This window comes from Pan troglodytes, chromosome 8 (assembly GCF_028858775.2).
Source record: "Pan troglodytes isolate AG18354 chromosome 8, NHGRI_mPanTro3-v2.0_pri, whole genome shotgun sequence".
In the NCBI taxonomy this organism is placed as follows: domain Eukaryota; kingdom Metazoa; phylum Chordata; class Mammalia; order Primates; family Hominidae; genus Pan; species Pan troglodytes.
The window spans coordinates 55,830,354-55,849,420 of record NC_072406.2 but is presented as its reverse complement, the minus strand read 5'-3'; the positions used below and the strand labels follow the sequence as shown (position 1 = coordinate 55,849,420).

Here is a 19,067-nt window from a genome sequence, read left to right as displayed (position 1 = left end):
GGGGTTCCTTCCCTGGTGCCAACCTGCAGCTGAGGGTGCCCCACAGAGCTCTCCCCACCCCCATTCATCCCTCTTTCATCACAGCTTAGTGCCTCTGATGTTACTGCTCCTGTCTCAGGGACCACGTGGGGCTGTCTCCTGGTCAGACTCAGGCGGACACATTGCACACATGCATTCCTTCTCTCACACACACTTATTCTCTCAGACGCATACCATTACACACCACGGGGGCACACACTGTTATACACTTGTTCGCCCATATGCTCACACATTCTCACACTGCCAATAGGGCTCTAACAAGCACATGTATTTGCTCATACTGGTATATACCCACTTTCACACACAAGCACACACATTTTCCTGCACGCTTGGTGCACACATACTAAGCGTGGCCTGGCCCTGTCTGTGGAGGCAGGGGCTCACCAGCTCTCCACAGGCTCCTGGCTGTGGCCCTTGGTCTCTCACTCCCCCACTGCCGACCACCTGGCAGCTCTGATGGGGCACTGTGAGGTCACCCTTGCCATGGCATGGTGACCCTGCCACAGAAACACAAATGGAGCTCCAGACGATGAAAAACTTCCCTAGGATGGCAGCACAAGGGCCGAAATTTGGGACTTCCAAAAAAGAAAACAATAACAACGATATGATCCAAAAACTGCATGAATTAGAAGCAGCGTAGGGCATGTGTGTAGAGCAGGCCCTTCCTGCAGAACCCCTCATGTGACACCAGCCCCACGCCTGCCCTTGATGGGTGGCAGATGATGCAGATGACAGCTTTATTATGGCCCAGCAGAATCTCCTTAAGAGACGATTTCCTAATGCAATCATCTTCCTGGGAATGGGAAACAGGCCCCAGGGCTCCTCCCTGGGAGCTGGGGGTGGAAAGAGGCGGTCCCCGCCTCCCCAGGCCAGCTGTCCCTATGGGGGTCCCTCCAGCCCCATGCTGAGCACTGTTATCCTCTCAGGATGTGACCTGTTACCCCACCCCCACCCCCCCACCGCTTCCCTCCCACTTCCCACTCATGTTTTCTCTTACTATAGTCAAATATTTGACATGTACAACGAATACATTTCACAGAACATTTACGCTGAACAAACACCCTGGAGCCCGTGGCCCTGCTGAACTGGATGCTTGGCCACACTGCTGCTCCTCCCGCCTCCCCACCTGCCACTGTGTCCCACCCCCACCAGCAGGAGCCTGCGCCTGGCCTTCTTCTTGCCTCATTTTTTGACGTCATTCATGGAAGGCCCATTTTTGCTGGGTGGAGAATTCCATGTGGACAGCTATTTTCCTCCACTCTACATAAGGTCTGGCTCCCGTCTTTCAGCCTCACTGCTGCTGCTGAGGGCCCATGCTCAAGCCGGCCCCTCCTGGGTAACCCACTTTCTCCCAGCTGCTCCCAGGACCTCCTCTGTCTTTGGTGCTGTCCAGCATCGCTGGGATGCTACCGAGGCTGCTCACCCCCTCGGCTGGTTTCCTCCTCTGCACCCTGTCCTCCAGATGGTGGCAGTGGCTCACTCGCCAGCCATATCCAGGCCCTGGGCTGTTAATCCTGTCTCTATGCTGGTGTGCAGCATGCTGATCAGCAGCCTGGGCATCTCCATGCCTTGCTCTCTCCACTCCTTTGCCTCAGTTTGGCCCCTCCTCACCCCAAATTGTCCCCAACTCTTCCCCATCTCATCACGGTATGGCCCCACCTCACTGCCCAGGTCACACACCTCAGTCCCCAGATCCCTTTCTCTTTCACCCCTCACCCCACCTCCCAAGTCCCCTCTGCCACCCCTGTCCAACCCTGGACCACATGCTGGGCAGGACAGGCAATCTCGCACAGAGGAGCCAGGGTCCACTGAATCATGGCACCCTCTGTGGAGCCCTGTGTTAACTGTCCGCTGCTTGCAGAATAAAACATAGCTCCTCATCAGGGCTCCCAGGGCCCCCTCTGCCCTCCAACTCACTTCCTCCTCACTCTTACAGGGTGCCTACCTTCCTGCCACATCTGCCAACTCACTTTCTGTGAGCTGAATGAATAAATTTATGAACCAATGAATGAATCAATGAATCAACGAGCCAGTACAATGGTTTCATAAACAGGAGTGTGAAAGGGCTGGGCACATTTGGGAAATGGTCAGAATTTGGGAAGGGGAAGGGAGTAAGGGGACGGGGAGATACTGTGACATGGTCTCACGGGCACTGGAGCCACGGGCAGGCTGTCAGTGGCAGGACAGAGCTGTGTGGATGCACCCTATGCACACGTGCAGTGCCCACTAGTGCACCAGCAGCCTTGTGGGGCCAGCCACTGTGCTGAGCAAACAAGCCTGAGGCTGAGGACAAAACCACTCCTTTTCAGCTCAGGAAATGATCTATCGGTGCCTGAGGAGCCCTGGGCACTGGAGCTGCCAGCCAGACTCGCTTGGGTAGGACCACCTGCAGCATGCTGCACAAACCTGGGTCCTGGGCTCTGTCCCAGCTGGAGGCTGCTTTTGCCTGGGAATATAATCTAACTTTGCATTTAGGGAAAAAACACGGATCAAGGGAGGCTGTACTGTAAATAACAAATTTGGAGGTGTACATAAAGAGAGATTCTAGTTTTAAAAAGTTATTTTAAATTGTGGTAAAATACACATGAACTTTATCATCTTAAAATTTTTAAGTGTACAATTCAGTGGCATTAAGTGCGTTCACACTGCCATGCAAACCATCCTTCCACAGCACTCTTTTTATCCTGTAAAACTGAAATTCTGTACCCATGAGACAATTACTCCCCCTCCTCTCCTCTCCCAGTTCCTGGAATCCTCCATTCTACTGTCTCCACGAATTTGACGAATGCAGGGACCTCATATAAGTGGAATCATACAGTGCTTGTCCTTCTGTGACATAATGCCCTCGAGGTTCAACCATGGCATAGGATGTGGCAAATTTTTTTTCCTTTTTAAAGCCAAGTAATATTCCATTGTATGTCTGTATTATATTTTGCTTATCCATTCATTGGTCAATGGACACTTGGGTAACTTCCTCTTTGTGGTTACTATGAATAATGCTGCTGAAAATGGGGACATACAAATGTATTCTGACTGCTTCCTGCTTCCTTTCCTGTATGTATCCAGAGTGGAGGTGCTGGAGCCGAAGTCAGCTCTAGGTTTAACCTTTGAGGAGCCTTTCTGCTGTTCCCCACAGCAGCTACACTATTTACCTTCCAGCAGTGCGCAAGGGTTCAGTTTCTTCACATCCTTACCAACACTGGTTTTTTTTTTTTGATAGTAGACATCCAAATGGGTGTGAGGTGGTATCACATGGTGATTTTGATTTGTATTTCTCTAATGAGTGGCAATGCTGAGAATCTTTTCATGTGCTTCTTGGGGCCATCTGTAAATCTTATTCGGAGAAATGTCCATCCAGGCCCTGTGCTCATTTTTGTTGTTGTTGTTGTTGGGTTTTTTTTTTTTTTTTGTATGGAGTCTCACTCTGTCACCCAGGCTGGAGTGCAGTGGCACGATCTCGGCTAACTGCAACCTCTGTCTCCTGAGTTCAAGCGATTCTCCTGCCTCAGCCTCCCAAGTAGCTGGGATTACAGCCACCTGCCACCACGCCTGGCTAATTTTTTTGTATTTTTAGTAGAGACAAGGTTTCACCATGTTGGCTAGGCTGCTTTCGAACTCCTGACCTCAAGTGATCTGCCTGCGTGAGCCTCCCAAAGTGCTAGGATTACAGGAGTGAGCCACCGCACCTGGCCCCCTGTGCTCATTTTGGAATCAGGTTTTTTTGTTGCTGTTGTTGAGTGTGAGGAGTTCTCTACAGATTCTGGATTAACACTGATCAGATCTATGAATTACAAGTTTTTCTCCCATTCCATGGGCTGTGTTTTCACTCTTCTGATTGTGGCCTTGGTTCACAAAAGTTTTACATTTTGATGTAGCCCAATTCATCCATTCTTTCTTCGGCTGCCTGTGCATCTGGTTTTTATAGGGGGATTCCAGTTTTAAAGATGTGTACACAGCTAAATCTTCAGCTAGAACCAAGGTCAAACAGAAGCATGAAATTTTTGGCCCCATCTGGCATCGCCCTGCTGCCCTGGTCACCTGCCTGGGGCAGGTACACACCTGGGCACGGCCAGTATCTGCTGCAGTTCCCACTTCAGCTGCTGTCCACTCATGAGACCACAGCATCCAGGCACGAGAGCGCCCTGACTGGCTAGGGAGCGCGCCATCTCTAGGCAGGTGTGAGGGCTCACAAGGGCTGGGCCGCTAGGGCCAGCCCTCGGTGCCAGGGTCCCAGGGGGCCAGGAGCCTGCAGAGGAGGAACCTCTGCTCCTGACCGGCACCACTGCTGCATGCGCCTGGGTGCGCAAAAAAGGTTTTTGTTTTAATTCATTTTAAAATCAAAAGGATGAAATAAATATAATAAGAAATAAATAATAATAAAGTGGCCTGGATTGTGTTTGTCTTATACCAACACAGTTGCAGAATATAATTTTGCTTTTGGATGTGGGAGGGGCCCATGGTGCACGCATGTGGCCCTGGCTTGAGAGTCACCTGGTTGTGCCTGAGCCCCCAGGAGGACAAGGCTTAGCATGGAGCACACAGCCCTGAGCAAGGCAGGGACCCATCTGAGGCCTCAGCAGAGGAGGCAGCGCCCAGAGGCGGCCCAGTCTCAGCTGCCTTCTGTCACAGAGCCCTTCCCTTTGCCACGCCTCCTCCTCACACGAGCCCAGTGCCAACCCAAGAGGCTCCCGGGCAGCCACTACTGGACACTGGTTTCCAAGTGACGATTAAGTGCACCCTGCCTGGCGTCCTGCTCTCTTCCTAAATTCCCTGTGTCTTCCCTGCACCTGGGGGTGGCTCTCATCACCTCTGACTCAGGAGGTTCAGTGGGCTCTCAGACTCACCCCTGCCCAGGGCAGCCACCACACACAGCTGTTCACAGGTGTCTCTCTGAGCCATTTGCCAGGCCTGGGCCTACTCACACATGTCCAGTTTCCCTTTCATACACAGAGCCTGGTATGTGCAGCTGCCTGCATGCCCCTGCCATCAGCCCCTCACTCCGGGCCCTGGTGCTCGCTCGCTCAGCCTGGCCCAGGGCTCCCAGGTGCATGGCCATCCCTGTCCTCTCCACCTGTGGGAGTCCTGCCCACTGTCCTGAACAAGCTCCTGTCCCAGCCCCGATCTCTGCCCCAAGTCCTGACCTTGCTGGCCTTTGCCTCCCTTAACTCTCAGGGTTCTTGTCTGATGATAACAAGAGTATGAGGCTGACAGACAGTGCCCACACACTCAACCTGCTCTTGGCAGGGACGGCTTCCTCCAGATGCCCTGCCTATGAGCCAGAGGAGGGCCCCGATGGCCGGCCTGTTAGCAGGTGGGACAGGCCACATGTGCTCCACGCCTCCCAGTGTGTGGTGTGTCCTTGCACGTGGGGGCGGGCTCCCCAACACAATGCTGTCGGCCCTGGTACACAGCAGGAGCACCCTGGTTCTGCCTCTTGACAATGTCCCCTGGGGTCCTGAGGTGTGTCCAGAAAGAACGGACATGCACTTCCTACGCCACCTGCATGCCTCGGGAGAGGTGACAGTAACTGGGTCCTGAGTACTTCCTTGGGCAGCAAAAGGAGCGGCTATCCTGGCAGCCCACCAGCCAGGCAGGACAGATGGACACGCACATGCTAACGGCTTGCTGGTCACACATAGCCCTGGGCTCATGGGGAGGATGCTTGCTGGCCAAGAAAACAGGCAGCTTGTCAGCCCTTTCCCTGGCAAGGAATCCTTACTTTTGGAGAGATGAATGTGTTAGACCCTAAGGCTGGAGACCCTGGGACACCTGACCCCGGCAGGGACGTCAGGAGAGCTGACTGGGGGCACCCATGTGCACCCTCCCTGAGGTCAGCCGGCTGGGGAAGTCATCACACGCTTCTGCTGAGCAGACGCTGCCTGACCTGTTTAAAGGGCCCAGCACTGGGTGGAGGAGAGTGCCTAGCCCAGGCTGAGGGGCCAAGGGGGCTGCCCCACGCTGCCCGTTCTGAAAAGATGCCTGACCAAGAGACAGCCACAGACAGGCAAGTGGAGGCTAAAGGGAAGGGACTGCAGCCACAAGCAGGAGCCAGTGCCCAGCAGGACGGGAGGGCTGGGGGCAGAGCCAGAGTGAAAGGAGGGGAAAAGCAGCAGGAGGTAGAGGCAGTTCAGATGAGCAGCAACAGCACAGGGCCGGAGGTAAATGCTGGCTGGAGACAGGAGGCCAGCTCCTCGGGCCATGAGGGCATGAACTTAGGAAGAAGAGGAAGGTTGGGCAAGCTTGTGGATTCCAGGCAAGGCTGTGGACTCCATCTGGGTGATGTAGAGAAAGTGTGTGTTGCAGTGGTAATGAGCCTGGAGCAAGGGACATATATTTGTATCTCAGTTTCTCCTCTGTACCCACTGAGACTCAGAGCTCCCACCACACAGGAGTGTTGGGAGCTAGAAGGAATTAATGCACATGAAGTTCACAGAACAGTGGCTGACACCAAGCAAATGCTCACAGAAGATGGCTGCATCATGACCATCAACATCACCGTCACTTCTACCACTACCATTACCTCCACCTTACCCGCCACTGCCTCACCACTACCACCAGCACCATCACCTCCACTACTACCACTGCCTCCACCACCACCATCCCCACCTTCACCATCATGACCTCCACCACCACCTTCACCATCACCTTCACTAATACCATGGCCTCCACCACCACCATCACCACCACCATTGCCTCCACCACCACCATTCCCACCACCACCGTCTTCACCATCACCACCACCATCACCGTTGCCTCCACCAGCACCATCACCACCACAATCGCCTCCACCACCATCACCACCTTCACCATTATGACCTCCACCATCAATATCCCTATCACGTCCACCACCACCGTCTTCACCATCAGCACCACCACCACAACCACCACTCACTATCATGACTTCCACCATCAACATTACCATCACCTCCACCACAACCATCATCACTACCTCCACTATCACCATCACCAATACCACCACTACCAACACCAACACCAACACCATGACCATCACTATCACCAGCACCACCCCCATCTCACCTCTATCCCTACCACTCTCATCACTTTGCTGGCATCCTGAGACTTCCAAATGAAAGCAGCTTTTTGCCAGGTTTAACCTATACTAACCATGGAAGGAAATTTGGGCTGTAAAGACCCACAGGGCCACCACTGGCTCATCCTGCCCGCTGTTGTATTTATAACCCTGCTTGATCCCTGGCACAAAGAGCAGGTGTGAAGGAAAATCCTGGGGCAGGCTCTGGTAACTGGAGTCCATAGAAGCCCCTCTTCGGGAGCACACTGTATCAGCCCCTGGTTCCTCGGCCTAATTGTACCCGCTAACAAGTCAATACCTCCTTTGAGAAAAATCTGACAGCCTGTCCCATTCTTAGTTCACTGGGTTTAAGCATCTCTCTGTAAAACCATCAAGAAAACACTGGTCTCTGCAGATGATGGACAGCTCAGTGCATATACCGGGCGCTCAGTAAACACCAAGGGCAGCTCCTTCCGTGGTATCCTGGTGACACCAGTTATCATCATGGCAGTGCGGCCTCAGTACCAGACTTAAGAATTGGTTCCTCCAAAATGCTGGGCAGGAGACCCGGTGTGGAGTGCAGGATCTCCTCAGATACCTCTCCTCTTGGACCTCCAGCCAGGCAGGGTGGCCAGTAGCTGGAAGAGCAGCTGAGGAGTAGGAGAGATGGGGCCCGGCCCTGGCCTGGGAGGCACCACGATCCCTGCATGCACGAGCATGGCCCTCCTTAACTGAGGCTCTTCTCACACATCCAGTCTGAGCCCCTGCTGTAGAACAGAGATATCATTCACCCCATCCCATGCCAGAAAACAGAAGCCCAGAATTCCCGCTGCACACCCATGGTAGAACTGCAACCAGGACATGAGCCTCCTGACACCCCTAAAAGCCATGCAGCCTTCTGCCGTGAGTGGGGAAGGGGTCCAGGCATGGCTGAGGTTTGGGAGAAGGAGGTCCGCAACTGGGCACTGGGGGACCTGGCAGCCCAAGGCTACCTTCTGCACACAGACCCAGCCTTCTGCTCTGAGGGGCCCAGGCCCTAAGCTGCACGATGGCCACCACCCACACTTCCATACCCAGACCAGCTGCAGCGGCCTGGCCAAGATGATGGGCGCTCCTGCCCAAATGCAATTTCCCAGCTGCTGCAGAGTTAATCACCAGCCTCACTGGCAGTTGCTTCCGGCTTCTATGCAAAGGAAACTGCCAATTAGGTTATAGTTAATTTCTTTCCTAGGGCAAGGCCTAGCTGAACAGGACTGGCCACCCAAGTGGCCTGTGGATGACCGTGTAAGGGTCACTGGCCCCCTTGGCTGCAGGGCTGTAGAGTCTGCCCCAGCTGATTACATTGTTCACTGGCCCTGGCCTGGGGTAACGGGGCCAGGGCATCACCACTGGCTTTGACCCTGGTGCCTCTGGCCTGGGCAACTGTCCCCATGCACTCAGCAAGGCAGTGACTCAGAGCATGTCCATGTGCAAATTTAAGTCAATCTGTCAGCTCATGTTCCTCAAGCTGAGACGGTCTTGCCCATTTTCGCCCTACCCCAGCCCCTTCTCATCCCTGTTCAACATTAATCAGTAGGAATCCACGGTGTGCTCCTCATGAGCAGGTCTGCTCCGGGCGCTTCATCTGCATCACCCACTGCATCAAAACAACTGTCAGAGGTAGGGACCATGAGGATTCCCATCTCACACAGGAGGAAAATGAGGCAGCACTAGCTTAGGTACCCTGCTGGAGGCCACACAGAGGCTAGGAATTAAGCTGCAGTCTGGCCTGGGCTTCTCTGTTCAGTGACAGGCATGCAGAGAATCCGAGGCACCGTGAGCTACCACCCCTTCTGCATTGGGCTGCAGAGTAGAAGCTGGGCTCTCCCTGGAGAGAGGACACAAAAATGGCTTGAGGGTCTGCTCTCAAGAGCAGTGGAGAGCAGAGGGAGAGAGAGTCAGGAGCCTCTGAGACAGTAGGTTTCAGCCCAGCACAGACCTGGGGCCAGACAAGCTGCCAATCCTGATGCCCCAGGTCACAGCCAGGCAGCCCGATGCGGGGGCACCACCTGCATCTGGATGCTGTTATCCAGGTCCTGGGAGCAAAGACCTCAACATCAAGGGTGAAGAAGAATCCAAACCCAAGGCTGGGGATGCCATGCAGGGAAGGGGATGCCCAGGGGAGTGGTGCCAAGTCTTCACCTGACACTACCCCCATGTGTGACAACTCACACCTCCCTCAGGGCCTCAATTTCTCCATGTGTAAAATGAGAGGTTTGCACTGATGTGTAAGCTCCTCTCAGCCGAGGTCCTCATGCCCTTTGAGTCCACGTGATGTCTGTGCAGGAGTATCCACAGAATGAGCTCCTGACCAGGGGCCGAGGGGCAGACGGTGGCCGAGATGGAAATCAGGACAGGCTCTGGCCTAGGTGGCCCCTGGGGGGTGAGGGACATGGGGCCAAAACAGGATTAAGACTGCAAGTGTCCTCCCAGGCCACTGACGATGAGGCAAGAAGACAAAGGCCTAGTCCAAAGGAGAGAGTTCAGCAGCAGGAAGGAGCAGAAAGGCAGGGCAGAGCGGCCTAGCCCATGCCCCTGTGCTTCCCCGCTGTTTGCCAGGGCTGGGCACTTGGCTTCCCTGGCTCTGTCCCTAGCTGCGAATGGGGACAGGAACTCCTCCTTGGGAGCACAGAGTGCCTGCCTATGGATGCCAGTGTTCCACCCCCACCAAGCAGATTTGCAGGAGCCCACAGAGGCTGCCTGCCACCCTCGGTTCAGGGCCCCCCAGCTCCATGCTGGCCTCCAGAGCTGCCTAGGTGCATCCACCGCTGTCCTGAGAAAACTGCCCCAGGGCCTGGCAGCATGACATCACACCACGGCAATGATGATAATCAACTTACAGCGGATCCGATTATCAGCCTGGTTATTTTTAGAGTCAGGGTTCAGGATGAGCGAGAGAGGGCGGCCCTGGTTCCCCTGCTGCTGAGTCTCGTCTTGTCAGTGGGGTGGGGATCTGCTGGCTCCTTGCACCTTCCCCTTCCTCCATCCTTCACAGGGCGGTTCCTGAGAGGCCCCTTCTTATGCACAAGCAGTGACACCATGGTTTCCAGATGTTTGTGCTCAATGTGGCCTCAGAGTCCAGGTCTTCCAAGAATGTCCTCAAGGTCCTCGAGGGCAGTGGTGATTCAATGCCCATGTGAGGAATCAGACGAATCCATACTCTCCTCACAAGGGACCTGGGGCTCAATCACTGACAGTGACGGCCCTGGATGAAGCTGCTTCTCTGCAGCTCTTCATGCAGATGCAACAGCAAAGTCAGCTGTATGGCAAGACAGCCATCTAGTTAGACAACAGGCAGAGGGCTCGAAGAGATGCTTCTCCAAAGAGACATGCAACTGGCCAGCATGCACAGGAAAAGATGCCCAGCACGCCATCACCGGGGAAAGGCAAACCAAAGCCACAATGAGCTAGCACTGTGCACTGGCTGCAGGGCCAGAGTGAGACATGAACCAGAGAATAACAGAGAATAATGCGTGGTGGTGAGAATGTAGATAGATTGTAACCCTTGGGAATGTAACACAATTCAACCACTGTGGAAAACAGTTTGGCGGCTCCACAAAATATAAAACAGAATTACCCAGCGATTTCATGTCCAGGTATGTACCCAAAAGAACTGAAAGCACGAACTCAGGTATTTATAACAGGAATGTCCCTGGCAGCATTTTTCATAACTGTCAAAAGGTGGAAAGCACCCACGTGTCCATCCCCAGATGAATGGGTGACGGCACACTATTTACCCCTCACAGGAAGGGGCTGACGCGTGCCACAGCCTAGAGGAACCCTGAAGACCTTATGCTGAGTGAAGCCAGACAACAGTCCATGCAGATGAAATGTTCCAGGACAGGCCAAGTCGCAGAGACAGAACGCAGGCTGGGGGTTGCCCGGGGACAGGAAGCAGCTGTTTAATGGTTATGGGGTTTCCTTTTGGGGTGATGCAAATTTTTTGGAACTAAGGCAATGCCTGTTCAATGTTGTGAATGCGCTAAATGCCACCAAATGGTTCACTTATAAATGGTTAAACTTATGTTACATAAATTTCACAATTAAAAAAGAGTAAACCATAATTATTTGCTACCCTGTTTCCCCCTCCGTCCCCCTCAGCTGCTGGGACCGCCACCAGCCCCTGCTATGTGGACCAGGACAAGGGATGGAGAGCCGGTAGGCAGAAGTGTGTGCAGGTACACCCCTGCATGCCCCCATCCCCGTGTCCTCTGTACTTGAAGCCTCCTGGGGTGAGAACGACCATGTGACAGGATCCCATGGAACACAGGGAAAGTGACGGTGGCCCCCTCCCAGGCCTCAAAGCTCCTTAAGCCTCAGGCTTCTCGAAGCTCTGTGCCCTCCTGTGCACACAGCCAGGCACATGGGCTGGGAGGTGTGGCCACCCAGTGGGTAAGGGCCATGCTAGGCTATGCCACAAGAAGGACATAGTAGATGGCGTTAAGCCCCTGAGACTGGGGGGCGTTCCTGTCACCAAGTACAGTCTCACATGCCCCTGCAGATACAGGTGGTGGGGAGGCTAGGGGAGCAAAGACAATTTGAGGCTTTCCCGGGTCACGAGTTTTCAAGGTGCTGTGGGGCATCCTGTATGGGACCTGCCAGAAGAGTCTCCTGCAGAGACAATCTGTGGGCTGCCCACCGGTGCTGGGTCCCATAGCCAGGCTGGCCCCTCACGATGGCAGAGCAATGTGCCCATGTCACCAAGCGCCCATGAGCCCCGTTGTTTCCCTGGGTGAGGAGGGCCAGGCCCGGAGCCTCACTTGGGCTAAGTGTTAGGCTTCCTGGGGCTGGCAGATGCCCTATAGGCAATGGAGGTGGAGCAGGAAGGGGAACAGAGCAGGAGGAAGCCCCTGGCCCCTAGCCCAGCAACAGCTGCCGGGTCTGTGCCAGTTGCACTGACAAGTAGTATGAGGAAGAAACCAATGAGCCCTCTCCCTCCCTCCGGAGCTGCACCAGCTCATGCTGCACCCCCAGCTTACCCACCCTCGTCCCAGCACCCAGAGCACACATCTCCCCAGTCATTACTTAAATTCTAGGAAATACATGTTTCCTTTTTCCCTCTCAGGAACACAAGGGCGAGAATCCTCTGGAGTCACAGGCACACAAGGGAACTGGAAACAGCTTGGTGGCCACTGTCCTGCTCCTGCCCTGGGGCCACACTGCCCCTCAGGTGCTTCCTTGGAACCCTGGCTCCTGCAGGGCATGGAGAGCAGCAGCACAGAGGAGCAAGGGCCAGGAGTGGAAGCGCAGCTGCAGCACCCGAATCTGGGAGGGGGTCTAGAACCTGGGGCTGTAGGGCCACAGGCTCTTCCCTGAGCACAGAACCCCAGCACCAGGCCCTCCAGGTATCCCTGATATCAGGGAGGAAAGCCTATGCCCGCTGGTCCACCAGGTAGGCGCACACCTGTCCAGGTGCAGCGGTGACCTTTCTGTGGTGGTGCCTGGGCTGCTATACTTTGTGGAGCCACTCCTTGAGGCAAAAGCAAACAAAGGTGTTTGCTTGGAGCTGGCCACCTGCTCCCTCCAGGGCCAGGTGCTACCTGAACTGCTGTCCTTAAGGTCCTGCTGGCACCATCTCCCTGCCCCAGGCTTTTCAGGGGCCAAGAGCCCAGCCAGGAGGAGCTGTGGGAACAAGGACAGCTTGCTGCCTGCTCTTCCCCAGCCCTGCCCTGCCTGCAGTCTCAGGGTGGACAGTTCAGGGACCCACAGGCTTCATGGCCTCTAGGCTTGGGGAATGGAGGGGAGCGGGGTCCCTGAGGCCCCCATGATCACACAGCTGCGGGACCAGAGCTCCATGGAGGTTCAGGCCTCATTGTCTCAGCGCCAATCCAAGTGCCCAGGCCTGGCCCCAGAGCTCAGAGAAGGGGGGAGAAAGCAGAGAGGTAAAGCAGGACCTCAGGGGCTGCCAAGTGTCCCAGAGCCTTGGTCAGGAGAAGGCCCATCCTCCAAAGTTCTCCTATGAGAGGTAGAGCCTGCCTCAGGGGACAAAGAATCAATCACCAAGGCTTCGCCTCAATCCCTGAGCCGGCCCTGGCTGCTGTTCTAGTGGGGGAGCCAGAGGGGCTCTGGTGGGCCTGGGGCCTTCTCCCCTTCCAGCCCCAAGGGGTGCAGTGCCTGGGTCATGGACCCCAAGGGACCTCCCCATTTGACCTCATAGTCCCACTGACTGGCAGCCTCCCAGGGGCCATGGGGTGCTCCCCTACCCCATGGGGCACAGAAGACGGCTCTGGCAGGCCCAGGTGCAGACGGGCAGGGAGAGACAGCCCTGGTGCCATCATCACCTTCTCTGTGACCATGACTGAGGTGTGCTCCCTGCCTGGTGGTCACTGCCCAGTCCCCGCCCCTTGCCACACACGCATGTGGAAGTCACTACACAGGGTCTCCTTGACTACGGTCTCTCCCTGCCATGAGACAGCTCTGGAGAGTCTCCCAGCCCTAGAGCAGCAGGGCAGGAGCCGAGGCTCCCTCAGGAGTGCTCCCAGCCTGCTGTTGTTACTATTATTGTTACTGTTATTGTTACTATTATTGTTACTATTAAGTCACTCTGCTGAAAAATAATTGCAGAGGAGTGGGGAGATAGAGGGCACAGCAGAGAACAGGGAGGGAGCATAACCTGGCACCAGGAAGCAGCCTCCAAAGAAGGAAAGGGGGACGGGGGGGCCCACTTCTGGGGGAGGGGCTCCTGAAGTGGAAAGGAAGTGCCTCCGCAGGAGGGGAGGAGGGGAGCAGGGAGCATGGGGGGCTGCACCCTGCTTTGCCCCTATTCCCTGGCTTTCTTCTCCCAGGCTGTCCTGGAGGATGGGAAAAATGAGGAGGAAGGCCCTGTCCTGCATGAGGAAACACAGCTGTACCCCCATCCCTGATGCCCAAACCCCATCCCTGCACCCTTGTCTTCAGAGCAGTAGCTTCCATCCGATGCCAGGGCCTCAGGCATATGTTGGCTGCAAGGGCCACAGCCTGGTGTCCCAGCCGAACATCTGCACCGCCACTGGCAGCAAGATGCCTTCCTGCCATCCACAGAGCACACACAGTCGGCCCTTCCGCTGGCACAGCCATGCCTGGTGCTCCTCCCCAGACCCATAGGACTCCCAGACATCAACTAAAGCTGACGAGACCCAGAGAGTATCTCAGCGTCTGTGCATGGTGCCACACGTTACTCTGGGATCTGGGCTGGGATGTCCTGAGGGCACCTGGAGCCTGAGGTGGGGGGACTCACCAGTGGGTGGGCAGGCTCAGGGCAACCTCCCTGGAAGCCCTCCTTAGCCCCACCCTGGACCCACACCACTGGCCCAGAGAACGGGCTGGAGCAAGCCAGAGGGCCAGGGCTGGGGAGCTCCTGCATCCTCTCTACCGGTTGGAGTCCATAGGCTATGAGAACCTGTTTCCTCACCTGTGAAATGGGCCAAGGCCACGACCCTTGCAGACTTGTTGGAAAAGATGAAGCGAGTAGGCACAGCACAGGGGCAGTGCACTGTAAGCCCCCATGGGCTGCTACTGCTGGTATTAGCCTTATCCAGTTAAGACGAGGGGACCTAGAGGGTCCTCAGCCAGGCTGCAGAGGGGGAAGGTCTCAGGAGAGATGGCAGCTTCCGGGCCTTCCCTTCCCCTTGGCACCCCAGGTTCCATTTTAACAGATATCATAATTTTTAATTGGTTTTCTCCTCCCCTGGCTAAAAGGCTATTAGCTCCCCACTAGGTGATCGCATCCCATTTTCTTCACACCACCAAGGAAACAGTGATTTCCTCAGCCTGTCCCTAAGGTGATTCTGCAGAATAAAGGCTGTTTAGTGAATCAGCTCAATGCACTTCCCCATTTGCTCTCTGCTTGCAGGCCCCCAGCAGGCACAGCCCACCAGTGAGGGCTGCAGGCAGCTTCTGGAGGCCAGAGAGGGTTAGTGAGCTGGAGTGGAGGAGGAAGCAAGCCAGGCCCAGGTGAACCTGGTAAAGCCTCTGGCCAGAGAAAGGGGAGAAGGAAAAGGATGAAGCAGGGGGAGCTGTACCCCTGGCCTGAGCTGCCCGCGCTGATACCTGGTGCTTCAGGCAGAGGTGGGCTGCCTAGGCCCTCTGCAGAGGGTGGTCTGGCAGCTTGGATCCGGGCCCTGCCAAGTCACAGTGCCCAGCTCTTCCATGCTGGGAACAGAAGGCCCCAGGGCCCAGGGGCAGAGAGGGAATGTCCTTCCTTGCTGCAAAACAGGACCCAAGAAGTCAGGCCAGGAAGACAAGAGACAAGAGGCTTGCTGAGGAGCTGTGGGAGGTTGAGGTGCAGGGTCAGCCTGGGACCTGGGGGGAACCCCAGAAGCTGAGACTCAGTTTCCTCATCCAAGCAACGGGGACAGCTGTATCTGTGTTGAGCAGTGAAATGCCAGAAACCTTTAAGAGCAACTTTTAAATGAATGTAACTTTTAGATGGAGGTTCTCTCACTCTGGTTCCAGCATACCTGGGGCTGACAGGCTATGCCCTGCAGGTATGAGGAGTGTGTGTCCCTATATACACACGTGGCGTCCCTGTGTGTATGAGTGATGAGAGGGGCTGGGGTCCCTGTGTGGACGTGGGTGAGGCAGGGTGTGAAGGAACCACGCTGTGCATGTCCACAGCCTTGGCAGCAAGTGCTGTGAGAAGGGGCAGGAGTGTGTCTTGGTGATCCAGTGTGAGTGTGCATGTGTGAGCTGTGGAAGAACCCTCATCCTCTAGAGACCCGGTCTGTGCCTGTCATCAGGCCCAGCCACTAAAGTGCAGCGTCCGCAAGAGGGCGCTCGAGGCCGAGCTGTCCCCTTGGGGTGGTTGGGGAGCACCGAGGGGCTCACTGGGGCGGTCCTTGGCAGCTCCAAGAGTGCGGCTCGAACCTCCGGAGCTGTGGCTCCTGGGAAAGAGCTCTGCAGCCTCTTCAAAGGCCCCAGCTGTCTACTCCAGGGAGTGGGGCTGCCTCTTCACTCCCAGTGCCTCCAACTGTGGTGTCCGGGTTATCCCAGGGGCTAGGGGCTCACCATCTCTGGATTGGGGAAGCTGTCTGTGGGCCAGGGGTCTGGGCACGGAAAGCTACCTGCATGCCTGCTGAGTGCCACAAGCCGGCCCCCAGAGCCTGGCCCCCACAGCCTCACTGGCCACCCCAACTGAACGCAAGGCTGTGGAAGGGTGTGGGGAAGTCCCCTGCCCAGCACACCAGCAGCAGTTCACACCTGGCCCCCTGCCCACAACCTCAAAGCCAAAGCCACAGCCCAGAATCCCAAGACAGCGTCAGAGCGCCTTGTTTGCTTCTGCCCCGTGTCTTCCCCCTGCAGCACTGGGACCCCAAAGTCCTAACACTCAGAAAAGATAGAAAGGCAAGGGCTTCTCCCCTGTCCCTCGCCAGGTGGACTGGGGACCCGCTCTGGCCTCAGCATATGCTGAGCTGAGGCGCAGGTCACACAAATGAAGTCTCAGGCAGGCCTGGAAACTCAGTTTGTGCAGGGCCTGGGGCCAGAGACAGGGTGACTGACCATGGCTTCTTCTGTTCCCGAAGGCTGTGGGGAGAGAAAGCCCTTTGTAAGGAGTGAGGGAGGATGGCCAGGGCTCCTTCCTTCTTAGAGGAAAACTTGGTTCATACACAAGCACTTGGAGGGGATCAAGTCAGGGCCAGTTTGAGGGACACTAAAACGCGTGCCAAGGGGCCAAAGATTCCACAGCCTTGCGGCTCACTCTGCCAGAGTTTGGGTGGGGTCGATGACCATCTTTGCAAGGCCACACCTAATGCTGGGATCCTAAGGCACCTGCGGTTTCACCAGGCCCAGCACCAACGCTGGCTGGCGGCGCAAACCCCTGCCCCACCCCAAGCCCTGGGCCTCCTGTGGCCGCATCTTCAGCATCTCTGCCAGGCAGCGCCACACGACTCCAGGGCTGCCGGGTGGGACGCCGATCACGGCGGCCCCTCGGGGGGAGCCACCCCAGAAACCACGGTTTTTAGGTGTTTAAAGACAGGGCGGCAAAAACGCACGAGGGAAAAGCAATCTTTTCAAAACAGTCTCCGAATCCCTCGGCTGGCCAGGACGGCAGAGCTGGGGGAGGAACGCACGGACGCTGAGCGGGAAAAGGAAACCAGGACGGAGCCGTCTCCTGCCGAAACATAACTCTCCGCACGAATCGCGGGCTTTCGGGGCTCCCTGACCCGTCCGCCAGGTCGGCCCCGAAACGGCTGTCCCGTTTGCTCCAGGACGCGGCTTTGGCGCAGGGCGCGGCCAGATTGAGACCTGCGGCTATGGCTAGGGTTCTGAGCACCGACCCCCGCGGCCCGGCCCGCGCTCCGCTCCCGCCCGAGACGCGCCCAGCCCCGGCCCGAGGCGCCCGGCCCGAGGCGCCCTGCCCGCCGCCCGCCGCCCGCCGCAGCCACTGCGCTCCCAGCCGAGGCCGGGTGGCCGGCGACCGCACAGCCCGCTGCCCACGGCAAACAGAAAGGCGCTTCTGAACGCGCCCGCTCCGCTGCTCGGCGCCAACTTCGCCCTGGCCCCTGCGGGAGCCGGCGGCCGGCAGGACTCACCTTTGCCTAGCAGCGGCAGCAGCAGCAGCAACAGCAGCCGCAGCCCCGCGGCACCGGACGTCGCCTTCGCCATCGCCCGTGCGCGCTGGGGCCACGGCTGGAGGGACTGCGGCTAGGGCCGGCGGGTCTGGATGGCGGGTGCGGCGCTCAGTCTGGCCGCCCCATCCCCGCCCGGGGCGCGGCGGACGCGACGGACACTGGGGGCGCGGCGCACGTTCCGGGGCACTCAGCGCTGCTGCGCGCCCTGCTTCGGTCGCGGGACTGAAGCGAGGCAAGCGCCGGCTGCGCCGGAGGAGCGGGTAGGGGCGGGGCGGGGCGGTGCGGGGGCGGTCCAGGGGTGGGCCAGGCGGGGCCGGAGGCGGGTGGGGTGCGGGCAGGGGCAGGGGCGGGGCTCCAGTGCTTGCTTTGGCTGCGCGGGGTGCGGCCGGGGCGCGGCGCGTGTAGGAGCTCAGTGCGGGACGCGCGGCTTGGGCCGGGTGGGGCTTGGGGAGGAGCGGGGTGCGGGAGCGGGGTGCGGCCGAAAAGGGCCCGGCAGGAGCCGGGTGCGGACCCCGAGGTGCGCGGCGGGGATGGAACCCAGGAGCCTGGGTCCGCGCACCTACGCAGAGCCGCTCTTCCTACCCGGTGCGCGCCCGCTTGCAGTCCCTGCCTTTTGCCCTTTCCGCTGCATAGAGAGGGCAGGGATGCTACGCGGGATGCAGGTCTGGCCGACTGGCTCGGGGTGCGACCCCGCGGACTCAGAGAAGGGCGCCCCGCCTCCAGGCTCTCCGCGGAGCGCTTGCTGCGCCATTTCTCAGAGGCGGGAGGCGCAGTGGGAGCGCGGCCTCTGCTGGGGCCGGAGGCAGGAGGCGGGGAAGAGCTGAGCAGGGGAAGAGAGGCAGAATAGCCTTTTTCAGCATCCTGGGGTAGTAGAGAGGGTAGGGTCCTGGAAGGGCAGTTTGTGATTCCCCCCTCCAGTACTGGTCCAACCCTTGGAAACCGGAAACTGGCTCCGGCGTCCTTTCAGAGACCTGGTGCTGGTGGCCCTTGCATCCCTTACACAGGAGAACTCTCAGGAGATGGGCTGGCAGAGTCGGAGAGCGAGTAGCGAGGAGGAAAGAATCCAATTTTCCCCCAAAGAAATGATGGAAATGATGCGCATAAACACATTTACCCCTAATAGGGAGCAGCAACTGGACCTGAGAAGGGGTTCTGGGTGAGGTTGGATGTGGGCTCAGTGGGGAAGTCCTCTGTTCTCGCCCCATCCCCGGCTGCTTTTTGAGGTCTGGCCTGCACTTAGGCGCAGAGGGATGGAAGAAGGGAAGCCCATGGGCCCTTGAGGAGGAAGAGCCAGGGAACCTGGGCCCAGGGCACCCTTGAGCCAGCCGCTCCCTTGCTTGCTGTGTGCAGAACCCCGCCCTCTTGCCTGGCTGAGCTCAGGGCTGAATAAGTGATCTGCACATCACTGC

At 57.3% G+C, this 19,067-nt stretch overlaps 1 protein-coding gene across 2 annotated transcripts in view; it reads right to left on the bottom strand.

The window, feature by feature from the left end:
- The window catches only part of RET (ret proto-oncogene), a 53,253-nt gene extending 35,371 nt beyond the window's left edge, over positions 1-17,882 (bottom strand). For both annotated transcript variants that reach the window (XM_016963075.4, XM_054659477.2), the window contains exon 1: positions 17,620-17,882. In XM_016963075.4, the coding sequence (XP_016818564.4) occupies positions 17,620-17,692 (73 nt within the window). In that variant the 5' untranslated portion in view covers positions 17,693-17,882. The remainder of the gene's footprint in view (positions 1-17,619) is intronic.
- Positions 17,883-19,067: the final 1,185 nt, after the last annotated feature.